The sequence below is a fragment of the Trichechus manatus genome, unplaced genomic scaffold (genome assembly GCF_000243295.1).
Source record: "Trichechus manatus latirostris isolate Lorelei unplaced genomic scaffold, TriManLat1.0 scaffold00083, whole genome shotgun sequence".
NCBI lineage: Eukaryota > Metazoa > Chordata > Mammalia > Sirenia > Trichechidae > Trichechus > Trichechus manatus.
Window position 1 is genome coordinate 11,883,414 of NW_004444019.1, and position 20,142 is coordinate 11,903,555.

General features: G+C 43.7%; 2 protein-coding genes across 2 annotated transcripts; one reads left to right on the forward strand and one right to left on the reverse strand.

Moving 5' to 3' along the window:
* Nucleotides 1-12,117: 12,117 nt before the first annotated feature.
* KHDC3L (KH domain containing 3 like, subcortical maternal complex member) lies at nucleotides 12,118-13,088 on the forward strand. The gene is made up of 3 exons (XM_004381387.1): nucleotides 12,118-12,283; nucleotides 12,462-12,641; nucleotides 12,919-13,088. The coding sequence occupies exons 1-3, from the start codon at nucleotides 12,118-12,120 to the stop codon at nucleotides 13,086-13,088; spliced, it is 516 nt and encodes a 171-aa protein (XP_004381444.1).
* A 4,309-nt stretch (nucleotides 13,089-17,397) lies between these two features.
* On the reverse strand, nucleotides 17,398-18,431 carry OOEP (oocyte expressed protein). The gene is made up of 3 exons (XM_004381388.1): nucleotides 18,266-18,431; nucleotides 17,868-18,047; nucleotides 17,398-17,477 (listed from the first exon to the last, which is right to left on the reverse strand). Exons 1-3 carry the CDS (start codon nucleotides 18,429-18,431, stop codon nucleotides 17,398-17,400), a joined length of 426 nt encoding a protein of 141 aa, XP_004381445.1.
* Nucleotides 18,432-20,142: the final 1,711 nt, after the last annotated feature.

The window sequence follows — 20,142 nt, forward strand, 5'->3', positions numbered from 1 at the left end:
TTCACTAAGACAAGCAATAGAAAAGTGGTAAGACTGCACCCTGTCAAAGGCTGAAAACTTTCGAGACCTGAGAAAACAAGGCAGTCCCATCTAGTTCTGGTTCTCACAGGTTTCACTGTACATATTTGAAATGAAAAAATTATATAAATGGAGAACAGATTAGTGGTTGCCAGTAGTTAGGAGGGGGTGGGGGTAGGGGTGAGTGTGGCTATAAAAGGGCAACATGAAGGATCCTTGTGGTAATAGAAATATTTTGTATCTTGACTGTTATCGATGTCAACTTCCTGGTTGTGATATTGTGCTATAGTTTTGCAAGATGTTACCATTAGGGGAACCTGGTAAGGTGTGTGGAGCCCTCGTGACACAGTGGTTCAGAGCTTGGCTGCTAACCAAAATGTCAGCAGTTCAAATCCACCCTATAGGGCAGCTCTACTCTGTCCTCTAGGGCCACTGTAAGTCAGAATCGACTCACCAGCAACGGGTTTGGTTTTTTGGGTTTAGTAAGGTATGTGGGCGATCGCTATAATTTCTTACAACTGCATGTGAATATACAATTATCCCAAAATGAAAAGTTTAATTAAAAAAATGAAACCAGAATTTAAAAAATTTCAGAATCTGAGTCTAAGCCCTATCTTGTGACTCTCATTTAGGTGCCAAACACTGTTATATTTCTTTGATAACAGAAACTAGGTAGTTCAAAGACTTAAAGAGAATATTTTAATTGAAAATAATCAATTAACATTACATGTTCCAACAGAAATGATCATCTTATCTTGCTTAATGCTATTCCTATTAAAGTCTACTAGGTCGTCTAATGGGGTCGCCATGAGTTAGAACCTACTCCACCACAACTAGCAACAATAACAAGTCGTATTTAAATGTCGCCACTTCAGCTTTTTTCTCCCCCTTAATTGCCCAATCAGTTTGCCTTTCTTTTGTTGGAAAAGGTTTATGTCTTTCTGAGTTGAGTGTATCTCTAACAAGCAGTAAATGATTGGGTATTTTAATCTACTCGTGTTTCATTTTCACTGAAAACTTTAAAACCATCTATGTATGTTATTAGTTTAGACTTTTCCATCATCTAAATGGGCTCTGGAAACCCTGGTGGCATAGTGGTTAAGAGTTTGGCTGCTAACCAAAAGGTCGGCAGTTTGAATCCACCAGGTGCTCCTTGGAAGCCCTATGGGGCAGTTCTACTCTGTCCTATACGGTCACTATGAGTCGGAAGGTCACTATGAGTCGGAAGGTCACTATGAGTCGGAAGGTCACTATGAGTCGGAAGGTCACTATGAGTCGGAATCGACTCGACAGCAATGGGTTTTTGTTATTGTTTTTTAAGTGGCCCCATCCCCCACGACCTGTCACTCCCTACAAAAGTAAATACTTAATTGACTGAAGAAGGTAGGATGGGAGTGAGGCTGAGAGTGGGAGGGTGCCAGATGTTCGCCAAAAGCTGAGGTCAGAGCTTTCTTGCCAGAAGCATCCCAAAGCTGGTGGTTACTTTTACATTTAAAAGAAATAACTTTATTTACTTTTGAGGCCTATAACATAATGTATGTACTCTGGATCGAGATGCCCCACCGCCATTCAAATGTCGACTTTTGACACTTAGCAGCTGTTGATTTTAGACAAATTATTTAACTTCTTTGTGTCTGAGTGTCTTTATTTAGAAAGTGGGGATAATAATAGTACCTACCTTATAGTGTTATTATAAGGATAAAATGAGTTAATTTATGGAAGAAGTTTTCAACATGGTTTGGTACACAGGAAGTGCTAAAAAACGTTAGCGTTTATCATCACTTTCCATGCTTATTTTGGGTTTGTTTAATTTTTAGACTTAGATTCATTGTGCCTTTAATTGTAAAAACTAGTTTGTTCTTATCTTATAGGAAGATTCCTGCATTTTCTTTTAAACTGGTCATAACGCCACAAAAGCAGGGAAATACATGATTCTATCAACATCAAAATACACACTTAGGTAGCCAGGCCTGTTCAGGCTCTGTCCCTTATGTGTCTCACTTTGTCCCTCAGTCACCCAATGGGAAGAGTGTGAGGAAAGGGCATCTGAAGCCAGCACCTCATCAGACTGATCATCCTTCTTGTTTGCGAGGGATAGCCCAGGTTGTCACCTGTTTTCCTGGTGTAATCATTTATATTCTTCCTCTCCTTCACTCTCAAAAGTGCCCCTGTCTGTAGATCGAACTAATTTACAAGCAATAGAAAGAAAAGAGGAAAATGTTAAACTACTCCATGGAGATACACTTTGCAAAATCCAGACAGAGGGAAACTCTACAGGACAAACACCTCAACTTCTTCAACAAATAATTTACAAGGTAAAAGAGGGTATGGAGAGGAAACCTATAGGTTAAAAGAGAAAAGACCTATCAGTCAATCACAATGTGACGATCTTACTTTAACCCTAATTAAATAAAGCAGAAACATAAATTTTTAAAAATTATGACTCGACTCCATGGTAATGGGGTTTGTGAGACATTTGGAAATTTAAATATTAATGATAATTTGTTGATATTAAGGATATTTTTAGTTTGATAATGCTTCATATTTTTTAAGGTCTTATCTTTTAGAGATACATATTGAAGTATTTACGAAATGTCTTGGATTTGCTTCAAAATAATATGGGGAATGGAGTAGAGTGTGGAAGGGCAGGACTGACTGAGTTCATTGTTTTGGGGGCTGGGAATTGGTACATGGAGGTATATTATACTATTCGGTCTAAAATCTCCAATATTATCATAATTCTTGAAATAATAAAACAACTTGGAACAAGAGTATCCTAGTTTGGACAATGAATTATGTCATCATTCTACTGATAGTGTACTGCTCTGCCACTTTCCAGGACCCTCAAAGACAGGAGATGGGACTGATAGTGTTCAACCTCTCCTTTCCCTTCCATATTTGGGCCCAATCTTCATTATTCCTACTCATGCTGTCTGCTTGATTATTACTATGGATTGAATTATGTCCCCCAAAAAATGTGTGTATCAATTTGGCCAGGCCATGATTCCTGCATTGTGTGGTTGTCCTCCATTTTGTGATTGTAATTTTATGTTAAAGAGGATTAGGGTGGGATTGTATAACACCCTTACTAAGGTCACATCCCTGATCCAATGTAAAGGGAGTTTTCCTAGGGCGTGGCATGCACCACCTTTTATCTTACAAGAGATAAAAGGAAAGGGAAGCAAGCAGAGAGTGGGCGACCTCAGACTACCAAGAAAGCAGTGACGGGAGCAGAGCATGTCCTTTGGACTGGGGTTCCAGCACAGAGAAGCTCCTGGTCCAGCAGAAGATTGATCAGAAGGCTGACAGAAAGAGAAAGCTCCCTGCTGGAGCTGACACCCTGAATTTGGACTTCTGGCCTACCTGAATTTGGACATGTAGCCTACTAGACTGTGAGAAAATAAATTTCTCTTTGTTAAAGCCATCCACTTGTGGTATTTCTGTAATAGCAGCAATAGATGACTAAGACAATTACCCTTCACCCACTTTTCCTATCATCCACAAGTCCTCAGAAATTCTTTGTGTCTTGTTATTTCAATTACAGCAGGAAAACCTGTGGTTAGAAAAGGTCTCTTTATGTGTCTCTGGGGACAACAAAGGACTAGTCAGCTGGGGAGCTTCTCCTACTCCATGGCCAGGCCTGGGGGTTAATGAACCTTATCCTGGAGTGGGACTGCAGAAGAAACTGCCATTAATGCCTGTCCCTCCCCTATTCCATCAGAAGCTTCCTCTGGGAGTGGGCCAGAGGATCTGCCCCCTCAAGAATGAAATGCATCCACATTGATAATTACAACTTGTCTTATTTAAAGTGGGATGTATGGGTGATGATAAAGCTTTATTTATAGCGGACTCTAGTGTCTTGTGAATCTAGACCAGAAGAGGAGATACAAAAGCTGGAGTAGGAAGAACCCAAATAGAACAAAAGATACAATAGAAAATACTATTGGAAAAAAATACAGTTTCTAAAAATCAGGTTTGGGTAAGTTATTTAACCTACTGAAATCACCATATCCTCTATTCACCTTTATAGCATCTACTGTGTGTTTCTGATATGAGTACAGATCTGACTACAACAACTAGATTAGTGTTTAATTGAATAACAGGGTACCATAGCCTAGCCAACTTGACACATAAAATTTACCATCACCTGGGGTGCATCAGGAGACTTCCCTAGAGAGGTGGCATCTAAGCTGAGACCGGAAGAATTCCTGAAGAATTTCCTCAACTTTCTATCCTCAAACTAATCTGTTCCCCTTCTCACAAGGAGGAAGACATCTCCCTGCTCACATCCAAAGCCAACTCATACCAGAGGTGATCCCATTGCCCTCTGCTGCTTCTTTAGACCATGCTTCAACAATCTTTCCTTCTCTCTTGACTCCTTTACCTCAGCCTGGAAGCATGCTCCATCCTAAAACAGTGAGCTTTCAACTTCCCATCTTCCATTCCAGCTGCAGCCCAATCTCCATCCTTCTTGCCACCCCCAAACTCCTTTGAAAAGCAACTTATACTGCTTCTACTTCTGTACATCTCACCTATTCCTAAATACTTTATTTTATGGCTCCTGCCTCTGCATTTCAACAGAATTCACTCTCTAGAATTGCACTGTTTAATACAGTAGCCACTAGCCACAGGTGGCTATTGAGAACTTGAAATGTGTCTAGTCTGAATTGAGGTGTGCTATAAGTGTAAACTATACACAGGATTTTGATTACTTTTGTGTGAAAAAGGAGCACTGTTGGTGCAGTAGTTAAGCACTTGGCTGCTAACCAAAAGGTTGGCAGTTTGAATCCACTAGCCACTCCGTGAGAGAAACCTGTGGCAGTCTGTTTCTGTAAAGATTTACAGCCTTGGAAACCCTATGGAGCAGTTCTACTCTGTCCTGAGTCAGAATTGACTTGACGGCAATGGGTTTGGTTTCTGTTTGGTTGTGCGAGAAAAAGAAAATAGCTCATTAATAACTTTAATACTGATTACATGTTGAAATGATAATATTTTTGGATATAGCCTTATCTAGTGATGCTGTAACAGAAATACCACAAGTGGGCCTGACAAACCTGGAGGATGGTGTTGCCATGAGCTGATGTGAAGATCACAGAAGTAGAAGGTATGCAGGTGTGTGTGTGTTGGGGATACCTTGACTGTTAGAGAGAAGCATGGGGTGGGGGTGGGTCATGCTAATGTATTAATGAGGGTGATGTAGTTGCTGTGGAAAACAGTGACAGTTCCTCAAAAAGTTAAACAGAACTACCATATGACTTAGCAGTTCTACTGCTGGGTATACACCCAAATGAACTGAAAACAAGGACTCGAACAAATAACTTGTATACCAGTGTTCCTTGCAGCATTATTCATAATAGCCCAAATGTGGAAACAACCCACATGTCTATCAGCAGATGAATGGATACATAAAATATGATATGATATGCATATACAATGACATATTACTCAGCCATAAAAAAAGGAATGAGGTTCTGATACATACCACAACATGGATGAACTTGGAAAACATTGCTAAGCGAAATAAGTTAGACACGAAAGGGCAAATAGTGTATGACTCCACTTACATGAAATATCTAGAATACGCAAATTCATAGAGACAGGTAGAGGTTACCGGGGCTGCGGTAGGGGGTGGAGAGTTGTTGCTTAATGGTACAGAGTTTCTGTTTGGTTTGATGAAAAAATTATGGAAATAGATAATGGTGATGTTTGCACAACATTGTGAATGTAATGCCACTGAAATATACACTTGAATGGCTAAAATGGCAAATGTTTTGCTATATGTATTTGCTGCAATAAAAAATTATTTTTAAGACAGCAATAATGAGGAAACAGATGCCTTCTAATGAAGTTCTTACAAAACATGAACGTTCTGCCTTTGTCCCCTAGGGGGTAAGCATTTGCTCCCGCACTCTAAGTGGTGGTGGGAATTGGGGAGAGAAAGAGGAGAATTCTCACAAGGTTGCTCAACTCCTCACCTTTGTTTTGTCCCAGACCTTTCCCCCACTGTGTGCGCTCTGGGTCTGCCGGCCCTTGGCAGTTAGCAGAGGCAGAGAGGGCACCCGCCACCAGGTCGCCTCACTTCCTTTGGTTCCACATCCTTGGGTTAGGAGTCTCAGTACTGCATCAACTGGTTGACCCTTCTGCTACCAGGAAGCTTCTGAAAGAAAAGGAATGAAGGGCCCCTTGCCTCGCTGTCTCCCATTGTGCCCCCTGCCGACAACGCAGTCAGCGGCTCCCTTAGAAAGTAACCCTGAAACACGCGCCCCACCCTCTCCGCATACCCCGGACAGCTGCTCATGAAACCGAATTTTCGGTCAATGATTGGGCAAGAAGCGTCATGATCTCTTTAAGAACCGGAGAATTCCGTGCCCACCACTCGGGCCGCTAGGGGTAAGGGTCATGGTTCTGCGGCGTGTTCGAGGGGGACTTCCCTCCTGGAAGGAAAGTGACCCCTAGTTTTTACTAAAAACTCCCCGAGGTAGTAGGGCGAATTCGGATGCCCTGAGGTCACATCCCGGCGAGGGTCTGCAAACGCCACCTGAGCCCCCTCTGCGCTAGTCTTGCTCCTTGGTGTCGGCGGCCCCAGCAGACTCCCGCCCCACGCCGGAGGGTCGGGTGCCCTCCCATTTCTCACTTTTTTTCTTAATAGCACCGAGAGCCTCTCACACAGATCTGCCTAATGCCGAAGCCCAGCTGCGCGGACCCTGGAAGCGGAGGGAGACGTCAACCTCAAAGCCGCAAATCTTTAAACCAGAAGCAGCTAACTACACTCTCTCCCCTTCATTCATTTAGCTTCTATTCAGACTGCAACCTCTTTTAAACTCCCACTACCGCCGCTGATAATGAGTGCAATGTATGTTTACTTAGGAAATTTGCAATGTACAGGCAAGTCCTTCCAGTCGAGTAAGTTAATCTAGAGGAGGACTTCTAGTAATTGAAGGAATTTTCGCCAGGACTTGTCGGTCCTTGATACATGATGGATGTGGGACACCTGCCTGAGCCTTTCAGAACCTTCCATTTATGCCACGTGACCGGGGATACACTCTACTCTCCCTCCTTCTTGGCATGGTGAGGGTGTCATTCTCCAGTCCTACCGGTACCATTTGGTGCCGCCTTACTGATGCTTGCCGGCTGTCTACTTCTGTCGTTGCACGGCTCCTGTTTATTAAAATCGCCACTTCTCCAACATACCTCAATGTACTCTTGCAAAAGAAGATTTTTGTTAGAATAAAGATGGGCAGAATTTCAGTGTTCGTTTGAGCCAACATTTGGAAGGTTAAAACTTAAAAGACTTGAGTTATTTCAACAAATTATTTAGAGAAAATCTTTATAATCAAACGTTAAATGTCATTTCTACTGTAGAACTAGATGATAGTCTAAAAAGCCTCACCATTTCACATGCTCTGCTTTCTTTCCCTCCCACCTGCATTTTCCATTAATGATAAATGGTTTTTCCGTTTTGTTTTTAATGAAGGAGCATCTAAATTATACGCATTGGTTTCGTCAAAAAATGAATTTCATTTTTTTTCATGGTGTAAAGTCCACAAAAATGTTGGTAGATGCATATAATGGTTTAAACTCAATGGGGCACCATTTGGCAATACCTTATCAATTGAAAATGTACAAAAACTCTTTGACCCAGTAATTTTACGTCTGAATTTTGTCCTGTACATATATTCTCACATGTAAGAAATGACATATACAACGATATTGATTGCAGTAGCATTACTGTTAAAAGCAAAGATTGAATACATGATAAATATTCATGAACAGAATATGTATTATATATATATATTTACAATGTATGACATCAAACAAAAAGGAGTGAAAAAAACATCTTTGTCTTCATGAAATTTATATTTTAGTAGGAGAAAGAAAACTAGTTAATTTATAGTACCTCAGATGGAGTAAGTACTGATATGGAACAATCTCCAAGATACATTAAGTGAGGAAAAAAGAGTAGAAACAGTGTAAACTATATGCTTTTGTGTTAAAAATACATATGTATATATATACATGTATCTAAACATATATCATATATAAATATATTGTATTTTCATAGACTATATTGAAAACATGCAGTGGTTAACTAAAAGGATGGGAGAGATACTTCACTGTGCAGTCTTTTGTACCAGGTATATTACCATTCCAAAAAAAAAAAATTAAAGGCCTATGTTAGATGTTCACAACCTGGCTAGTCTAAAATGAAGTCTTTTTTTTTTTTTTTCCCTTTTAGGTCTAATGAGATTATCATAACTCTAGGAAGATGAATATCTCAAAGAGTTACATGCACCAAGAGTGTATAATAATAGTTAATTACAATATAAATAAATAAGAAATTTAAATTCATAGTAACATGAGTTTTTATAATACATCTAGGTATAATGGTGATAATACATTATATCTGTTATTTTAATGAAAAGTCCATGAAAATTTGATTAAATACATTCATTAATGTTACGGCATTGTAAAAATGGCATGGGGGCGGTGTCTGACCTCTAACTTCACAAGGGGGAAAGAGAATCAAGGAGAATCAAGATCAACAGCCCAAGGCTGATTCCTATGAGGTGGAAGGTCAGACATGCGTCCTCTCTCCACCATCTTTACCAATTCTGACACCAACCGTCCCTCCACAGCACTCTCTACTTCTCTGCTGGGTTTGATAACTCATTGCAGTGGCCACACAGAACACACAGACCATACTCACGATTATGGGGTTTATTAGGGAAGTAACGGGTTACAATTCAGGCTCAGGAACACTCAAGGATACAGTTCATCCATCAGGACAACCTCTTCCCAGCAGTGCTTGAAGGCACGTCTCTCCCTTGCCCTAGGCCTGTGCCCAAAGGCACTCAGCTTTCTCTCTTCGTGGGAAGCCCACCACGCCATCTTCTGCTGCCAGGTCTCTGCCAACTGGACTTGCTGTCTTCAGAGTTACAGCTTCCTCTCTCTCTCGGTCTCCTGCTTCCAGGAGCTTCTCAGCACAGGGATCCCAGGTCCAAAGGTGCTGGCTCCTGGCTGTTCTTCCTTGGTGGTTATTGGGGTTCTCTCTTTCCCACCTCTGGGGTGGCTCATTTCAAGCCCAGCAGGTTGGCAAAAATGACCAATCCCTTTGGTGGGCTACACTTACCCTATCTGCGCAGTCCTGCCCAATCTCCTGGGTGGGAGTTATAAGACCATGGCTAGAAAGGCCACACAAAATTGATCCACCATACTGCAAGCATATATAGGCTTGGTAACACTTTGCTAACTTCGTAAGTTTTATTTTAATAGTTGTGGAAGCAATGACTTAAATTTTAAATGAATATTAAGATTTATATGATTTAATAAATTTGGCACTTAACCAAGTATAAATAGATGTCCTCTCCATTCACAAAAGTCCTGTTAATGAGGGATGGGACACATCAAATTAAGAGGAAGTTGCTAGTTGTGACATATACTTTATTCAACAACTCTGTACCAAGTACCTACACAGTGTGATGCATTGCTTTTATATGGCCTTTCTAGCCATGGTCTTGTAACTCCCACCAACAGATCGCATGAGACTATTCAAATACAGTGCTTGTGGTCCACCAGTGGGATTGGACAGCTTGCTAATGATACAAATAAGGTGCCTGACACCCTTGTGGGGGTGGGACTATGCAAATAAAGTATATAGAACCCTAATAATGGGATTGGTCAGTTTTGCCATCCCCACTAGGCTTAAAATGAGCCATCCTGGAGGAGAAAAGGGGGGATGTCAATGCTACCAAGAAAGAAGGGTTAGGAGTGGAGTGTCCTTTGGACCTGAATGCCTGCGCTGAGAGCCTCCTAGACACACAGAGAGAGAAGCTGTAACACCAGAGGCAGCAGAAACAGAAGATGGGCAGGAGACCAGCAAGAGACAACATGGAGGGCTTCCTGGCCCACAGAGCGAGAGAGCTGAGTGCCTTTGGGCAGGAGGCTTGCTGGCAGAGTGAGGTGCCTCCGGGCACTTACTGGCGGAGCTAAAAAGCTTTGTAACACTTGCCTGAGCAGGGCAGAGGCTGGGCTGAGGGCCAGGGAGAAACCCGCCTGCAGGCACGGCTGAGAAGAGGCTGTTCTGATCAAAGAACTGTACCCTGAGTAGTCCCTGATCCTAAATTGTAACCTGTTATTTCCCTAATAAAATCCATAATCATGTATTGTCTGTGAGTCCTGTGTAGCCACTGCAATGAATTATGGAACCTAACAGAGAAGTAGAGAGTGTCGTAGGAGGGACAGCTGGTGTTAGAATTGGTAAAAAGTTTGGAGAGAGGAGGGACGTCTGACCTTCACTTCTACTTTACCAAGCATGATGTCCTTTTCCAGGAACTGGCCCCTCCTGATAACATGTCCAAAGTCGGTGAGACGAATTCTTGCCATCCTTGCTTCTAAAGAGCATTCTGGCTGTACTTCTTCCAAGACAGAGTTGTTCGTTCTTTTGGCAGAAGATGTTTACCTGAGTTTTATTGACTATGCAAAGGCATTCAACTGTGTGGATCATAACAAGTTATGGATAACACTGTGAAGAATGGGAATTCCAGAATACTTAATTGTGTTCCTGAGGAGCCTGTACATAGACCAAGGGGCAGTCATTTGAACAGAACAAGTGGATACTGCATGGTTTTAAATCAGAAAAGGTGTGCATCAGGGTTATATCTTTTCACCATACTTATTCAATCTGTATGCTGAGCAAATAATTCAAGCAACTGGACTGTATGAAGAAGAATGGGGCATCAGGATTGGAGGAAGACTCATTAACAACCTGTGACATGCAGATGACACAACCTTGTTTGCTGAAAGTGAAGAGGACTTAAAGCACTTACTGATGAAGATCAGAGACTGCAACTTTCAGTGTAAATTATACCTCAACATAAAGAAAACAAAAATCCTCACAACTGGACCAATAAGCAACATCATGATAAACCAAGAAAATACTGAAATTGTCAAGGATTTCATTTTACTTAGATTCACAATCAACACCCATGGCCATCAACTTGATTCTGACTGATACTGACCCTGTAGGACAGAGTAGAACTGTCCTATAGAGTTTCCAAGGCTGTAAATCTATAGGGAAGCAAACTGCCACATCTTTCTGCCCAGGAGCAGCTGATGGGTTCAACAGCAGACCTTTTGGTTAGCAGCCAAGTGCTTAAACCACTGTGCCACTAGGGCTCCTCCCCATGGAAGCAGCAGTCAAGAAATCAAACAACGTGTTGCACTGGATAAATGTGCTGCAGAAGACCTCTTTAAAATGTTAAAAAGCAAAGAAGCCACTTTAAGGATTAAGGTACACCTGACCCAAGCCATGGTGTTTTCAATCACCTCACATGCATGTGGAAGGTGGACAATGAATAGGGAAGACTGAAGAAGAACAGATGCATTTGAATTATGGTGTTGAAGAAGAATACTGAATATACCATGGACTGCCAGAAGAATGAACAAATCTGTCTTGGAGGAAGTACAGCCAGAATGCTCCTTAGAAGTGAGGATAGTGAGACTTCCTCTCACTTTGGACATGCTATCAGGAGGGACCAGTCCTTGGAGAAGGACATCATGCTTGGTAAAGTAGAGGGTCAGCGTAAAAGAGGTTGACCCTTAACGAGATGGATTGACACAGTGGCTCCAACAATGGGCTCAAACACAGTAACCATTTTGAGAATGGCGCAGGACTTGGCAGTGTTTCATTCTGTTGTACATAGGGTCGCTATGAGTCGGAATCAACTTGGCGGCACCTAAAAATAATAGTATACATACTATTTCATAACCCATATGGTTTCCAAGAAACAGCTGGTGGATTTGAACTGTGAAGCAGCTGGGTCTCCAAAGAGACGGGGGCGGCGCCGAGAAGATTCCAGCCTAGCGCAGCCTCAAGAGAAAGGCACCTGGATCCAGCGCACTTGCGCGGTTTAGAGAAGAAGCCCCGGGGTCCGGATTGGGAGGCGAGGCCTGGTATCCAATGATAAGGGCGCGGTGGGGAGGAGCTTGCCAAAAGCTCTTGAAATGAGGGCCCCGTGCGGGCTCAGCTTCTGCAGCGGATCCTGAGTGCGGCCGGAGACTTTGCAGCCTGCCGCCGTTCCCCTCGAGGCCCGTGGCAGCATGGCCACTTCCAAGCGGTTTCCGACGCTCGTGCAGCTCGGGCAGCCAGATCAGCAATTTGAGGAGCTCAGTTATCTCGACAAACGGCCCTTCTGGTTCAACGCTGAGCACCTGATGAATCCGTATAGAGTTCACCTCGAGGCGTGGCTAGTGGAAGCGATCTTTGGTGAGTGGTACCTCGAGGGCGGCCGAGAGGGCCTCCTACCCCACCTCCCCATTCCGGCCATGACCCAGAGGAACCTTCTCCAGTGGCCCTGGCCCCAAGCCAGTGCCCCGGAAGCTTCCTCCCTAGCCCCTACCCTCTCAGATCCCCGCCCCTCACAGCCTCCCGGCTCCCAGCGCAGGTCCGGGCGGAGAGCACATCCCGCACGTCGAGTGTGTGTCACAGACCATTCTCCGTGTGCGTCGGTTGGACCCCAAAGGCGAGGCGGAGATCTTGATATTTGGGCGGCCTTACTACCAGAAGGACATAGCCAAGATGATCATGAACTTGGCCGACTACCACCGAAAACGCCGAGCGCAAAGTAAGGGACCAGGTGTTGCAGGGAGGAGTCTCCCAGGCAGGCTCTGGGTTCCTTGGGAGAGGTCCTGACGCTTCCTGATGATCCCGGCAGCGGTCTCCCCCTCCCACTCGGCCCGGGAGAGGGTTTCCTCTTTGCAAGGGATCTGGAATGCCAAACCGGCCCGGTTTCTGAGTACAGCTTTCTGCCTCCACCCCTGCAGCCCGTACCGATAACTGTCCTTTTGAGAAAGGGAGGCTGGGGACGTACTTACAGCTTCCTCTCACTGCTCTCCTTCTAGGTTCAGAGAAGAGCCAGGCCCCGGAGGCCGGCAGCCAGGAGGCTGCGGACGCTGCCCCGGAGGCCGGCAGCCAGGAGGCTGCGGACGCTGCCCCGGAGGCCGGCAGCCAGGAGGCTGCGGACGCTGCCCCGGAGGCCGGCAGCCACCCGGCCTGGGTTACCAAGCTTTGAAGGTAGTTCCTACCCCAAGGCCATGCAGGGGTTAAAGTGGAAGCCTATTCTTCTAGGTCCTGCCACCCCCTGGATTAAGGATGGGGTGGGTTGTTTTGTTTTTGTTTTTCCTGTGTTAATGTTTGTAAACACAATTTAAAAAGTTCTAATAAAGAGTCAAATTTCCCTACTGTCTGTTAATTGGAAGACAGGAGGGAAGGGAGAGACACGTTCCTCCAACAGCCCAGTTCTTCCTACGCCGCTCTCTACCTAGAGGCTAGTGGGACCTCTTGGATTTCTAGCGGGTCAAGGCTGCAGTCTCTTCCTCTCGCCCTTTCCCCAAACTAGTCCCGCGGTCAGGTGCTTCCCCTAATGGTGCTTCTTAACTAGGCGCCGCTGCCTTTGCCGAGGGAGGGCTTCTCGTGCCCAGAGTCGGTCCTCGCTGGGAAACTCTCCTAGCCCCGCATGGTTGCAATCACTGTGCCTTGAGATGGCGAAAACCTGGTTTCAACCCGGGCCTCGCAGCTGCGGCCCACCTAAACTTGGAAGGGCCGCGGGGGCGTCCTGCGGCGCCGCAGATAGGGGCAACTGACAGTGGGAGGGAGAACTGTAGGAGAAGGAGCCTGGCTACAATGCTAACGCCCTCAAATCATGCCCAGGTCACCCGCCCTTCCGTGATATCTGACGTGAGCGAGACAGTATAACTTCCCTCCGTTATGGCGGCAGAGGTACCCTCCGGCTCTCGGTCTGAGCGCTGGTCTGGGCTGGCAGGCAGCTGGGACGCCTGTTCGCCTGTTCCCATGTGCCTGCGCGTAAATTTAGAAGGATGTAAATTGTTAACAGATGGGTCCTAGCGTTAAAAGACAGCATGCGTTAATCTTGGTATTATAAAAAAAAACAATTGCGTTTGTCACTTTCACTATATTTTCCCACCGATTGCTGCAATAAACTCACTGCCGATAAGTCGATTCCGACTCAAAGCGACCCTATAGGACAGGGTAGAACTGCCAAGTAGGGTTTGCAAGGCTGTAACCTTTAAGCATGCAGACTGCTGCATCTTCATCCTGCGGAGCAGCTTGTGGGTTCCAACTGCCGACCTTTGAGTTAGCAGCCGAGCGCTTAACCACTGTGCCACCAGAATTCCTATGATTGATGGAATAGTTATATAACACTCCCCATTACCGTCGAGTCGATTCCGACTCTTAGCGACCCTACAGGACAGAGCAGTACTGCTCCATAGGGTTTCCAAGGAGAGTCTGGTGGATTCAACCTGCTGATGTTTTGATTAGCAGCGGAGCTCTTAACCACTGCACCACCAGGGCTCCAACAAAATACCATTACTACCCGCAAAATAAAAATTGCATTTAACATTCTGATTATAAACATTACATGCTCAGTATTTGTTTTTAATTAGGCAATATAGAAAGTATTAAAATCAGAACTACTCAAAATCTCATTACCCATCCATTACCTTCAGAAAGCTTTCCATTCCTTTTTTTTAGTAAACAATTCACTGATGTACAACCTTCTTAAAAAACATGTACATCCTAAATGAGAAAAGATTCATCAAGCAGTAAAAAAGGAACACATATATTTCACCAGCACCCAGAGAAGAAAAAGAACACTACCAGCACTACAGAAGCCCTCTTTTGTATCCCTCCACCCCTAGTTACTTCTACTCCCCAGGCTAACTCCTCTTCACTTTAATACAGAGTCATTCAGTATTTTCACTTAACTTTGAGACTTATCCACGTTCTTGTGTGTAGTTATAGTTTCATCGTATAAGTTAGTTTTTTATTCTGTTGATGTACATTTTGGTTGTTTCCTGTTTAGGCCTTATAATGAACAGTACTACTATGAAAATTTGTATTTCTAATGAATACATATATGTATACTGAGTTTAAACCTACGAGTGGAATGCTGAGTGGAATGCTTAGTTATAGGATGTGCATAACTTCCAGCAGTCTATTCAACTTCCGATTGTTCTACATCTTTGCCAAGAGTTAGAATTTTCATTTTAGTGACTCCGGTCGGTACATAGTGGTATTGCAGTTGTTTTTTTTTTGTGTGGTGAAAATATACACATCAAAACATTCCCCAGTTCAACTCTACATGTATTATTCAGTGACATTGACTACATTTTTCATTTTGTACCACCATTATCACTTTCCTTTTCCAAAATATTCCACCACCATTAATATAAACTCAATGTCCCCTAAGCAAAAACTCCCCAATTTTCCTTCCCACACCCCTGGCAATCACTTATCTTTGGTTTATATATATTTTATGTGAGATCATACAGTATTTGTCCTTTTGCAATTGACTTATTTTGCTCAGCAAAATATTTTCAAAGTTCATGTGACATTCTTTATGGCTGTGTGATATTCCATTGTATGCATATACCACATTTTTATCCTCAGACGAAAGCTTGGAGTCCCCGCAACCTGCTGCCTATAAATTTGGGGTTTTCACATTATGTCTTCAGGATGCCAGCCAGAAGCTGGGGGGGGGGGTCCCACTACTTCCTTGGGACCAATAATTCACTAGAATGACTCACAGAATTCAGGAAAGTGCTATATTTATGATTACAGTTTTATAGCAAAAAGGATAAAAATGAAGAAATGCATAAGGCAAGAGTTCCTAATACGAAGCTTCCACGTCCCAAGAAGGGACATGCTACCCTACAACAGGGAGGCCTGGGTAGCTTAAATGATTTGCACTCCATGAACCTAAAGGTTAGCAATTTGAATCTACCCAGCAGCACTGTGGAAGAAAGGACTGGCAATCTGCTTCTGTAAAGATTCAAGCCAAGAAAACCCTCTGGAGCAGTTCTATTGTGTTTAACACATGGGGTTGCCATGAGTTAGAATCAACTCTGGGGCTGCTATGAGTTGGCACTGACTCAACAGCAATGGGTTTGTTTTTGGTACCCTCCCACACGCATCAGTGTCACCAACTATGGAACTTCCATGTCCAGAGCCTTTGTTGGGTCCTTCATGAAGCAGGCATGATTGATTGAACCATGTTCCCCTCAAGGCTAGCTGAGATCACGAAGTGGGAATTTCTGGCCTGGCCAGCCCCCACCCAAGAATCACCTCATTAGTTTAACCTGTTAGGTAGATGTGCTCTGGAGCCCACTTCAATCACTGAGGAAATCCTGAAGTTTTAGAGGTTCTCTCTCAGAAATCAAGGACAAAGACCAAATTCTTTATCCTGCACTGTTTGCCCAGCTTCACAGTAGACATACTAAATGGTTCGTGTTTTAGCCCAATTTATTGCTAATAATTGCCATGTTTTCATGTGCCCTAGGTAGTGCAGTGGTTAAGAGCTCAGGGTGCTAACCAAAAAGTCAGCAGTTCAAATCCACCAGCCGCTCCTTGGAAATCTTATGAGCCAGTTTCACTCTGTCCTATAGGGTCACTATGAGTCCAAATGGGCTTGGCTTAGGGGCTTTCATGTTTAAACTAAAATGCCTTGTAATAGAATAACAGCTGAGTGATCTGGCAAGATTTTTCTGTTTCTGAGGAGGGGATCTCAAATGCTTTCCTAAAAAACTTCCACTGTGCTGGTGTCTCCAGTCTAATTCCAGCTTCATCAGCATCTATAAAATGATAATTTGCTTCCAATAGAAGATCCATTCTAGGTAGGAATTGCCCCTTTAAGGTCTTCTGGTTCCTTTCTTAAAAGGTTATTAAGTCCCTTTAGTTCCTAAGATTGGCTTTTAAATTTCCGATGACTCAGTATGTTCATTTAATATGTGCTCTCACAACTAGAGTAAGGTGATGTAAAGCAGTGGTTCTTCTCAAGGTGAGTCTCAGCAACACTGGCATCACCTGTGAACTTGTTGGAAATGTAAATCCATGGGGCCTCATCCAATAATGAATCAGAATCTCTGGAGAAGGGGTCTAGGGAATTACATTTTAACAAGCTCTCAAGGTGAATCATCTGCCCCTACATCTCTGTCCCCCCCACCCCTGCATTTGAGGGCCTGATCCTGACCAGGGTTAGCAGTTTCAAGATGGTAAAACTAAAAACAAACAAAACGGAAAACAATATCAGCCTTCTATCCCCTGCCAAGAATGAACAGTTACCTTTTATAAATTTGCCTAACTAAATTAACAGAAATTTTATTGCTATTGGACCAAAAAAGCCAGGAAATCCATTTCGTTATTAGAAGTGCAAACTCATGTTTGCACCAAAAGAATCAAACCACTATTCATCAAGACATAGGAGAATGGAATGCAGAGATTTAAGGATACTTTTTCCCCTTCAACTTTATTAGCAAAAGCAGGACTGTGCTCATCATATTACTGAGGATACTTATACTTCCTTAAGCAAAAGGATGCTGGGGAGCCTGGGGACCTGATGCACCCGCCTTCAAGAACTCCTCAAGTTGTTCCATCTTCTCACCTGGAGGAAAAGCAATTGAATACCAACACCACCCAGTAAGGGAAAACGCTTGCTGTTTTATGAGTAAGCATTGATAAACGGGGGTAGAAGGAGGTGCTGGCAACATCCTTTCTCAGGATGGAGGCTCTCAAACTGGCATCTAGGAATAGTCCAGCTGAGGCTGGCTTGGGCAATGATGGCCAGAATGAATCAGATCTCCACTTTTCCAAGGTCCTAACCTGGGCTCCCTCCCACCCAAAGGGATCCCCAGGGGTTGGGTGCAGCTTTCTGGGATTGGAAACTGTCCCAAAAAAGTTATTTTGAGAGGGAAGAGAGGTTGGAAAAGGGCTAAGCAAGGCAAGAGGGGCCCTCCGTGGTTCCCCCTACATGTAGGTTCTCTAAGACCCTCACTTCGGTGACGACGTTTCCGATGCCACGAGGCTACGGCCAGGACCACGCTCTTCACTCGATTCTGTACCCTGGGTCGTCCAAAGACTGTGATTTTGGCTAGGTCCCCGGAGTCCATTATGTCCACAGTCAGCAGAACCTGGCTCATCCACTCAATTTTTGGAATTACGGCTCGGTCTCGGCCTAAACAGGCAAGAAGAAAAGACTATGAGGGTCGAAGTGGTCGCAGCTTAGGAGCTAATTTTGAAGGGAATGTTGGCCAGGGAAGGAAGAGCTGGAAGTTGGGTGTCATGGCGTCAAACAGCGGCCTGTCAATCTAGGAAAGAGGCAACAGAGAGTAGCTGGAATGACCATCTTGGACTAGAAATGACTGGCCCACAAGCATACCCGGGGTCGCTTACCAAACATGAGGTCCACTAGCCATGCCTCCAGGTAAAACACTAGCGGTTCCTTCAGCTCCTCCACCGGAAACCACCAAGGTCGCAAGCGAATCATTGGTCCTCGATGGGGTAACATAAGGGAGTCTGGCTCCCCCCGGGCCTCAGCACCACCAGCGTTGTCTACCATGCTGGGAGCAGCTCTCGCAAGGATTCTAGTCAGAGGCGCAAAGCCGACCGCCCCTTTACGGTTTCCCACCAGCCCCGCCCCTCCGGCGCCTCTCGCGCCCCTCCTAGCGGTGAGGAGGCCCAATCGCCTCCTGGAGTCGCGGCTTTGCGGGCCCCCGGGCGCTTCCTGCTGGGAGTCAGTCAGTGGGGCTCCTCTTCCGTCTGAATAAGTAGTTATTTGAGCCCACCTGGCGTCACCGTCGGTAATTTTCTGCCTTGTACGGTATCACTTAGCCTCAAAGGCCGTTGCCCCATCACATAACTGATAAACAGTGTGAGTTGGAATTAGTGAGCTTGTTGACGGGGAATCACCTTCAGTGTCGTGGGTAAATGTTTCCACTTACCCTGCAGACGTAGGTAGGTAGATCAGGCCTTGGGCAGGCTCTTCGAATCTGTATACTGTATTTTCTGTCCTCAGCGCTATGTTATCTTCTGACTCTTTCTGCTTAGGTTACCATCTCGAAATCATTCTAACAAAACTAAATGTGTCGTGTTTTATAAGTAAAATGTCCGAGCTGATCATTATAGAAAACGTAGGAATTATAGACAAAGCCCGTTTACTTCCATCATCCTAAAACACAACTGCTGTTGATGCCTATTTCTTCCCTGTGTTCTTAATTTTAATTATAACTTCAAATCATGGAAGATTTCACACATCCAAAAAGTAATATAACACCCATGTACCTCTCCCTTTACCCGCATTTAACAGATATTAACATTTTCCCACATCTGCCTCACTTCTGTCGTCTTTAAAATATGTATCACTAAAGCATCTTTTCCCTCCCCAGAGGAAATTATCATGAAACTGGTGTGTATCATACATGTTCTTATACTTTTGCTAGTGTAGTTCCATAAATATTGCTTGGTTAATTGCTTTAGAATAGAAAGCATCTGCTGTACAAACTTTTTTTTTCTTAAAATTAGGTATAATTTGTTTTTAAAATCTTTTCAATGGAAATTTTCGGTAATTTACATAAGGGAGAATAGTATTACTATATTAAATTCCCTCATCCACATCATCTAGGCTTCAACAATAGATGGTATCTATGAGAGGAGATATTGCACCTAACTTTAGTAGATATTTTTATTTGTTCAATTTAATTTTCTGAGTCTGCATAGTAATACATGCACATTGTTAAAACATCTTGAGAATATAAAGTAATATGTGAAAATCTCCCTTTCACATGTGTTGTAGGGTAGAAACATCAAAGTTGAGTAAAGCAAAAAGAAAGTTTTATTTGGCATACATTCAAAAGGGAGAAAGTGGGAAGCAGACAAGCACGCTAAAAAGATATGTCTGCTCGAATCCGAGGAACATTACAGAATCATCAGTATATATTAACATCACAAATGGGTAAAAGCTTCACCTTTTCACCGATTGGCTAAAAACTGCTAGATCAGCGTGATTCTACACTTCGAATCATCTTTCTTAATAATCATTGGTACAGGTTTCAGTAATGACAATGAGGATCTTCATTGGTCCAATAAATTTAAACTATTCACTAAATGCTAATAGAAAAAGATAAGAGTGGAAAGGTCTTTTGTGCTGTGTTTTATTAGTTTATGTGAAAGATTCCCTAAAACATGTTTTCCAAGATTGTCCTAGCTATTGTCTTTATACTTCAGGGCCCAGTTGATGTGTCCTTGTGAGTCCTTGTGAATCCAGCTCCAGC